The sequence below is a fragment of the Glycine soja genome, chromosome 9 (genome assembly GCF_004193775.1).
Source record: "Glycine soja cultivar W05 chromosome 9, ASM419377v2, whole genome shotgun sequence".
Lineage (NCBI taxonomy): Eukaryota > Viridiplantae > Streptophyta > Magnoliopsida > Fabales > Fabaceae > Glycine > Glycine soja.
In genome coordinates, this window is record NC_041010.1 from 46,317,226 (window position 1) to 46,326,718 (window position 9,493).

Here is a 9,493-nt window from a genome sequence, read left to right on the forward strand (position 1 = left end):
TCTATGTTGACAAATACAGAAAGTTGTTTTTCAGGGAGCAATGAGCATGCATCAAGCTAGTTTGCTCTATCTATTTTCTGTGTTTTTCCTTTTAACAGGATATAAGGAACCGCTCATCAGGAAATTTTCGTTGGCTATCATGCATCATTTTCTTTCCTCAGATTACTCGAACCTCCGCTCGAAAGGGCCAGTCTCATTGACTCTCAAGTGCTCTAGCATTTGTTCACGTTGTTGCAATGCATTTGAGTAGGAAGTCGCATATCAAATAGGAATAAACAAATTAAACAATATATATATATATATATATATATATATATATATATATATATATATAATATTTTATCATGTTTTATCATATACTCTGGGTTCCTTAAGAGTGTTAGTCCTATGACCTGAGAATACTATACTTCCAACAAAAGAAAGTAATATATTTCAAATAATAAAGAGTTTAATGCAGGAAAATAAAGAGGAATATTGACAGAAATTTGACGGAACGGCCATAGATGTCAATATAATTTATTTATAATTATTTTTTAAAAAATTAACATGCATAGTATGTATCAATGATCACAAAATATAATTACACAAGGAATGTCTACTCCTTCCTACCATACGAGAGGACATTCCTTTGGTTGCAAACATGCCAACTTTTATTAAAAGATCAGTTATGTAATTGGTTAGTGATAGTAAAAGTGATCCATCCTTAACATGTTTTACTTCAGTACCAAGAAAGTAGCCCCAACATGTTTAAGTGAAAAGGATGCATTGAGATTGTAAGTAAGCTTTTTGATTAGAGAGGAGGAGGTGTCAGTGATGAAGATTATCAACGAATAGTAGCATAGTTTGATAGGGATTGCAAAGGTGGTTGGAGTCGCAGAAGCAGAAGCCATGAACAAAGGGAATTCCATAGTTATAACAATAACAAAAAAAAAATTGTTTGGAATCACTTTAATTTCCAATGAAATATATGAATTTTTACAATGTGTTTTATTGCACGTCCCTGTGAAACAATTACAGAAAAAGATGGTACAACTAAAACTGAAGTGACTTTTCTACAAGTGTTCAATCTATTTCCATTAACAGAAGCCTCAGAATATGGAAAAAAGAACAAAAAACAGGTAATATTATATATCTACTGTGAAAAGCTTAAACTAAACATTCAAGCAGTGCCGAAGGGGGGATTACTGCTGCAGCGGTTTTGCACCACCACCAGTCTCCTCCACATTGACAGGAGTATTTGAACCACTCCTTCTGGAACTACCTTGGCCTGTGATTGTCCTTCCCATGAACTTTCCTGCTCTGCTCAGTCCACTACCAACAGCACCAAGACCGCTGCCGACAAAACCAACTCCAGCACCGATGCCGCTGCCAACAAACCCGGCTCCAGTACCAATTCCAGTCCCAACAAATCCAGCTCCTGCACCAATTCCAGTCCCCACAAGTCCAGCACCAGTAGCAACACCAGTACCAACCATTCCAACACCGGACCCAACTGCCGATGCTGCTCCATCTAGCGCATCCATTGTAGTTCCTATAACTCCCTCTTCTTTAAGTTTCTTCCTTTCTTCTAGTATATTTTTCTCTGCTTCTAGTGCAACTAACTGTTCTTCCTTGTTAAATTGGTGATAAAAGATCTAAAATTCCAATGAGATTGACTTTTAATCCAGTGAACATAGGGAGGGTCGGAGGGATTAAAATATGCCAATGATAGTATGATTAGAAATGGTAGAGGGAAAGAAAAAAAGGGGAGCGGGGGAGGGGGTGGTTGTCACTCTCAATTTGCATCTATATCATAGCACCAGAAACTAAAACTATGTACTGATGTTAATCATGGCCAAATGCAAACAAATCAATGTATGTCTATTTATACCTTCATTGTTATGGTTCCTCGATCCTTCTTGTCTTTCACTTTCAGTGTATCAAGTGATGACAGCATCCTCAATTCAAACTCCTTTTCAGTTTCTGGTTCCATGTCATTAAGTGGTAATTTTACTATTCCCAATCGCTTATCTTGCCCAATGTCTTTATCAAAAACCTATTTTCAGAGCCATGAATGAAAATTATTTATGATAGTTTTATTAAATCAATCATGGCACAAAAACAATTTAATAAGGATTGTGCAGTTAGAAGGAGAAAATTTGAAGAATTTTCAAACTAAAATATTAGCAGGTGTAGACTGAGAAAACAGATTATAAACCTTCAGGGGGAGAAGATAAAGTATCAAGTAGACAGAGTCGGCTACATATGTCACACATGTCCATTGTTATGTCAAAAACCAAGAGTTTAGGATAAGCCAATTATAATCTAAGTCCTTTTTAATAGTTCACTGAGTTATTCATGATCTTCTACCTCTAACTACTGGGCTATCCTCCATCAAATCAACGCCTCACAATGGGACATCTATAAGTCTTACTCACACATGGCAAAACCATCATTAAGTGTAATTCTAATATTCTACCATTTCTTTTTCTTTAATGGGTGCTACTCCTACTTTCTCTCAATTATATTCATTCATGATCTTATTTTTTCTTGCATGTCCATTCACTCCTTACAACATTCTTATCTTTACAACAACACTTAAGCTTATATGCTCATGAAGGTCCATTAGTAGCTGTATGATTTTCCTTTAAGCTTAAGCAACACCTTTTGATAAGAAATAACACCAGAAGCATTCCACCGTTTCATTCACCTAGCAACAATCCTAAGATTTATATCTGCCTCAATCTCTTCACCATTATGTATGATATGTAAATTTTTAATATCGCAATCAGGTCGTATCATGGTCAGCTTGCAAGCATCTCAACTAATGATTAAATAAATAACAGTTATAACTTATAACATAATGAGTGACACAAAAGAGAATTAGTTGCGTAAAACCTCGACAATGAGTGACTGGGTCTCCTTGTCCTCTGCAATCAAGTCAAACACCTCATTCCAAACAGGATTCAAGTTGTTATCAATAACCTTTGTTTTAACCTTAAACAGTGGTCGAATATACAACACTGCATAAGGATCAGACTTCCCAATCATTTCCATATTCTTTAGGTCATTCGCTTTAATTACAGTCACTCTAAGCGTTCCCTGGGGTTTAAGCTCCAGTTCACTGCAAAAAACAAAGGTGCTTAAGCAGTGTAAAATATTTGAGCATCACCATTTAAATTGGCATGTTCCTAAATACCAATTTGTTTTTCTTTTTCAAGGGGGCAGAGGAAACAGAAAATGAAACAGAAGCTCATTCTTTGAGGAATATTTCTACAGCAATTTCAAACAATTTAAAAAACTGTTTATCAGATATATTAATAAACCACATGTTTTTATCTGCATGCAGATAGAAATACAATACAGGAAAAGAAAAACTTCCATAAGATTCACATTACCTAGTATCAACAGGTATGCCCCCAAGAGGAACAACAATCCTATGAGGCCATTGGAGCGTATCGGTAACGATTGAGTTCACCATATCCTATTGGAAATTGCAGAAAGAGTATATTATAAGTATTAATTAAAAATCAGTAAAAGGTGAAAGGGGCAAGTTCATAAAATAGAACTCACATCAATCATATCAGAAATTCCAGGCAGTGCCGTCAAACTTCCACCAACAGCCTTCAAAGTGTAATCAATTCTAGGCTTTGGCTGATTAGATGTTAATGAAAAAGTCAGTGAAAATAATATTAGCATCCCGATTATCATGTAGTAAAAAACGCTGATAAAATTAGTCCAAGAATTCAATTTGAATATTGACTTAGGTTGACAAATTAAACACCTGAACTATAAAAAAATCATCACACTCTACCATCACCCTATGATAAGTTGGTAAGACCACAGAAGCTGATAGTTAATGTGATGAACATATATGTTTGATATGAAGGGATTCATTATCTAGATTTTTCAGATTTTTGTTTAACCAACTGAATGTAACATCTCATCAAAGGAAGACATGCATATCCAACTTCAATTCAATGGTCTATCTAAAAAATTTTGCTTGATTTGCAGGAGAGCACGAAAGGGCTTGCACAAAATGGGAGATTGTGAAACTCAAGTGCATCCTCATCCCCCACACCCCTTTTTCATTTTTCCATCTCAAAAGTTACCTCAGCAAGTAGGGCAACGACAACAGCAGAAATGCAGGGAATCTCATCAGCAAGTTGGAATATAACACGGATAATGGTGAAAACCTGGAGATCCTTCAACTGAAGCAAAAAACAATAACACTCAAAATTTTGAAAAATTTCCTATAGGAATGTGAATTCAACATGGAAAAACACTGGTGAGTCTAACCTGAATAGGGATTGATGCAACAAGTGCTTCAACAGCCAAAACAATATTGGGATCACCACCCCAACGGAAATCAATGTCCATTATGATTTGACCTTTGTTAAGACTCTGAACGCGAATACCTGCATAGATGAAGAATGTATTAATTCTTGATACATGAAAACAATTCAACAGAAAAATTAACAAAGGGAGAAACAATAAGGCTGGTAAAAAAATTGCATTTTACAACATTTTGTTTGATCTTACTGAATATTATTGATATGTGTAGATCAAACATTTTAATACAATCTCATCAATGCAGCACTCATTTTCATATATTTATAGATTTTATTTTAACAAACAACAGCAAATCAAATAGCATAAACAGGGAAAAATTAAAACCAAAATGGACACAAAAACTTTGGATAGCCTGCTTTTGGATAAAGTCTAAAAAATTTGTTACATATGAAGCAGCCTAAAAGAAATGTTGTCAAAATTGAATGATAAATCAACCTCGGCTGAATTTATACATTTAAGTGCAGTAGTAAATTTAGCAGGGAAAAAACGAAGGCAATTATATAGATCAATACCTTCAATTTTTGGAGCAACATTTCCAAGGGACAGCTTGCTGAACTTCAATGAAGAAATTCCAGTTGGTCTGTACTCTTCCAATAGTGGCTCAACAGATTCTCTAATCACCAATGTTGCTGCCTAAAAGTAAACATAACCCAAATCAAGATAAAGTCAGCAATTTAGGCAATGCAAGAATACTCTTCTGAAGCAAAGATTTGCAAGAAAACCAAAAAAGAAAGGTCTCCTAGAGCCTAAGGAAAGAAAGATGGACGTTGCAGAGAACAGGGATATTTGTTTATACATATATATAAAAAATGCATTGTTTCCAGACCTAAGGATTACATTTCAAGTTCTTATCACAGAAATCGCCTCTCAACTCAGGGTAAAGCTGCATACATCTAATCTTCCCCAGATCTCAAATGGTGAGAATTAAATTAATCAAGGGAAAGGAGGAGAAATACAACTAAAAGGTGTGATTCGGGACAAGTAAGCTGATCATAACCATATATTACAGTAATGTTCATATCACCTCAGTATGTGGTTATAATGAGGACAATGAACATGACAAAAGCAAGGAATAAGTTATCAGAAGCAGCAATCTGATAGGTACTGGTTCAAGGAATTTAGTGTCTCCCCATAATCATCAGATCCAACATACTCTCTTTTCCTCCTTAAAACTGAACAACTACTGGGGTGTTAGAACTAGAAAGCAATATCATGTCATACCATAATAAATAAAAAAATCTAATAAAAAATACAATTAAAAATATTGTGTGAAATAAATAACATATTACAGAAGGGAAACATCAAGAGACATAACATAGAAAATATAGTAAAAAATCAACAAACAACACCTCAAAAACTGTTGTATTATCATACAAACATATAATATGTGTGAAAGTTTACTCACATCTGCCACAAATGGCCAAAGTTTGGACAGCTGCTTGTTTAGCCATTTCACCTGAAAAGGCCAAGGCAAGGAAGGTCAAACACAGAACATGCACAGTAATCAATTGGGAAACAAGAGACAGTGTTATATTTTGACTTTGCAGCTGCATTTGATGCTTTTCCAATAATATATACCAGATTAACTGGAATAATAGGAGGATGTGTCAAATCATTTCTGTAGAAAGCTAAGTAATCACAATAACAGATGAGAACCTCACCTGCTCATATATGGGAAAAGATATCCATTCAGGAAAATTATCCCCACAGATTTTCTTTAAATCATCTCTGTTAAGGGACCCAAGGAGTTTAATGTCAACTGCCTGTAGAGAAAAATGAAGAATGTGAGGATAAGGAAAATAAGATATACATATATATACATATATGTATACACACACACACACACACACACACATATATATATATATATGCACATATTAAAGCACTTTTTTTTGTTAAATATAAATGTGTTCAGCCCAGAAAGGCCCTTGGGCCTTGAGTCTTGTTAGTGCCTCCGTATTCATCATTAATATGAATCCTTCTAATTTATGATGCCTTCCTTTTTTATTTTCTTTTTTATGCCCCTATTTTCCTTGTCTTCTACCAGGGCTGTAGTTTAATCTATAGAATCTAGGATCCGGACTCCATGCTGAAGTCCACAGCCCACAGGCATAGGATACAGACATACGACTGATAAACTTGTAACTCATAACAGTGATAACAGTGTCAGATGTTACTAGCAAATATTCCTGGTTTAAATTTTCCCATCACACCCAATTTATAATATCAGGTAATAGACCACTGTGCAGTTTCACACAGACTTACACTTATGCACTTATAGACTTGTACTTCATCAAACTACTGACTGTGACAATTACAGACCAAGATATATTTCTTGTTTCAAAATTAATATGCCACTCCAATTATAGCAAGGCAATCCTAAATTCATTTTAGCATTCCTCAATGCAGGATTCAGAAAAGGAAAGAAAACACTTGATGGCACATACAAAACACATGCATAGAGTACCTCTCCAAGTGAAGGAAATCAGTTCTGAATAGGCAAACCTACATAACTACTGTCTTTCTTTGCCATTTGAGTTTTCATAATCAGAATTGAAATACTAGTTTACTTGAATCTACTCTAATAGCTTAACAAAAGCATACTCTTTCTACTGCTGTCCTATTATGATTCTTTCTCACATTGATTGCACATCTTCTATATGAATGGCATGCTTTAATTATAAAAACAATTAAAATGTGCCACTAGGTTATCATTAGCCATTCCAAAAACCTCTTAATGATCTTCCAAGATTTTCTTTCAAATATTCAAAGACTCACTCACTGATTGATTACATCTTTCAAATTCATCAACTTTTCTTCAACTTTGCCCACAGTACAATGAAATTATAAAAAATAAAATAAAACGCACCAGTAGGTTATCATTAGCCATTCCATAAACCTCTGGATGATCTGCCAGATTTTCATTTAAATATTCAAAGACTTCACGCACTGATCCATTGATCATCAGCTTTTCTTAATTCATCAACTTTTCTTCAACATTGCCCAGTACAATGAAATCCATAATTTTTTTTTCTTTCCAAAACATTGATCATCAAAATCCCGAATTCGAAATAAGCAGAACAAACCAAACCATCATACCTTTGCAATTCTCTTGGCGCTACGGTACGTCATCATGCGTTGCCACGCAGCCATCAATGCTATGCCCAGTACCATCCCCAGAAATATCCCAGAAAACAACCCCATTTTTCCCAGATTCCAAACAAAGCTGAAAACACACCAAAAACAAATCAAAACCAAAGATACCCGAATGGAAAAAGCACGCAAATTTAGGAAACAACGCATTAATCAAGCCAAAACAAAACTTACTGTGAGATTTGAGAAAAGGATCACAAAGGGTCAAAATTGGGGAAATGAACACCAATTGGGATGAGAATTGAAAAAGACACCAAAAGGTGCAATTGAAGTTTTATTTTTCTATTTTGTAGTAATGGAAGAATCTCTCTGTTTCTCTGTGTGTGTTTCAAAACTGTGGTTTTTTTCTTATTTGTAACGTAAAAATGAGGGATTGTGGTGAGTTCTTTGCCTCTTCCTTCGCATGATTGGAATGAAACTTGTAAGGGACTGACTAAACTCGTTCAGCATCAATTTACCATCCTTCTGTTTTCTTTTTCTTGATGCATTTTATTGGTTTTTTCAGCACTTTCATTCTTACGCAAGTTTCATTTTCTTAATAAAATACACGTGATCACGTCAAAATTACATATGTTTAAGATTTTTTTCAGACGGATTAAGAAAAAATAAGAAAGTAAATATTCTAATAAAAATAATATTTATTAGGAGATAATTTTATTAAAATATTATTATTTTTTCTCTTAATTTTAATAAATGTATCCTTAAGTCTTTCCATACAAAATTATTTGTTACATAATAAAATTGGAATAAATATTTTAATATATTCATTGAAAAGTGACAACATCAATCATTTTAAATTTTTTTAAAGACTAAAACTTTCAATTATTTTGAGACAAAAGAAATAATAGTTAATTTAAGTCATAATATTAAATTTATCTATAATTATAATATTTTTTAAAATTTATCTTTAACTTTATTCAAAACATACTAATCTTCTTCAATCTTCATAAAAGAAAGAAAAATATGATTCAAAGTATTTTACTCAAAAAAACAATCAATGTACAAGAAAGATAAAATGAAATCTTATAATAAGAGTCAAAAAGAAGTTGATGATAATGTCTTAAAAATATTAATGGAGGGACTAAAATTTATAAAATAGTATTTTACCAGGTAAATTATTTTTTAATTTATTTAAGTAAAAAATTTAGAGCAAATATATTTTATAGGTTAATTGTAATTTTGGTCCCTTTAATTTTTAATTGTAACATTTGGTCCTTTACTTCTATAAATTTATGATTTTGGTCTCCTTGATATATTATTAATTATTATTTGTGATTATTAGAGATATTAAATTAATTATAAATTAAATAAAATTATTAATCATTAATTTTTTTTAATAAAAGCCTATTAACCCTAATGTGGTGTTACTGTCCGTGGAGTCACGTGCGATAATGAAGTCATAAAAAGTGTTTGCAAAAAAGTGGAGAAACACGATATTTTGAAAAATTAAAATTAATAATTTTTTATTTAATTTTTTAATAATTAATAATTTTGATTAATTTATAATTAACTTAATAACTCAATTAATAAAATATATTTGCTAATAATTTATCAGGAGGACTAAAATTATCAATTTATAAGATTAGGGGATCAAATGTTACAATTAAAATCTAAAAACATAAAAATCATTGATTTAAAAAACTAGGAAACCAAAATTATAATTTAGCCTATTTCATATTTTAATCATTAAAATAATGATTTAAATATATATTTTACTTTTTGCCCATACAAATATTGGAGTAGTGACGAAGGATTAGGGTGTCTTTTTTGGTGCAAAACTTTTATTTTAAGTGCATTAATGCACAAAAAATATCACCCTTTGCAAGAAGTAGTTTATTTATTCGTCTTTATCTGTTTCTCATGACTCATTTTGAACAAAACACCTGGCAAGAATAGTAAAGTCTTTTGCAAACAACTCATTAGTTCAACACCAAATTCAACAAATGTAAAATTATTCAAGGTCGCAACTTTCCAAGCTCACAACAAAGACAATCAACTCACTCATCCT

The 9,493-nt window shown here is 32.7% G+C and overlaps 1 protein-coding gene across 1 annotated transcript; it reads right to left on the reverse strand.

The window, feature by feature from the left end:
• Window positions 1–924: 924 nt before the first annotated feature.
• Window positions 925–7,968, reverse strand: LOC114425493 (synaptotagmin-5-like). Its single transcript, XM_028392432.1, has 12 exons — window positions 7,660–7,968; window positions 7,432–7,558; window positions 5,994–6,095; window positions 5,738–5,788; window positions 4,845–4,965; window positions 4,279–4,397; window positions 4,092–4,190; window positions 3,553–3,633; window positions 3,378–3,463; window positions 2,878–3,103; window positions 1,871–2,035; window positions 925–1,634 (listed from the first exon to the last, which is right to left on the reverse strand). The coding sequence occupies exons 2-12, from the start codon at window positions 7,534–7,536 to the stop codon at window positions 1,182–1,184; spliced, it is 1,608 nt and encodes a 535-aa protein (XP_028248233.1). The 5' UTR covers window positions 7,537–7,558; window positions 7,660–7,968; the 3' UTR covers window positions 925–1,181.
• Between the last annotated feature and the right edge of the window lie 1,525 nt (window positions 7,969–9,493).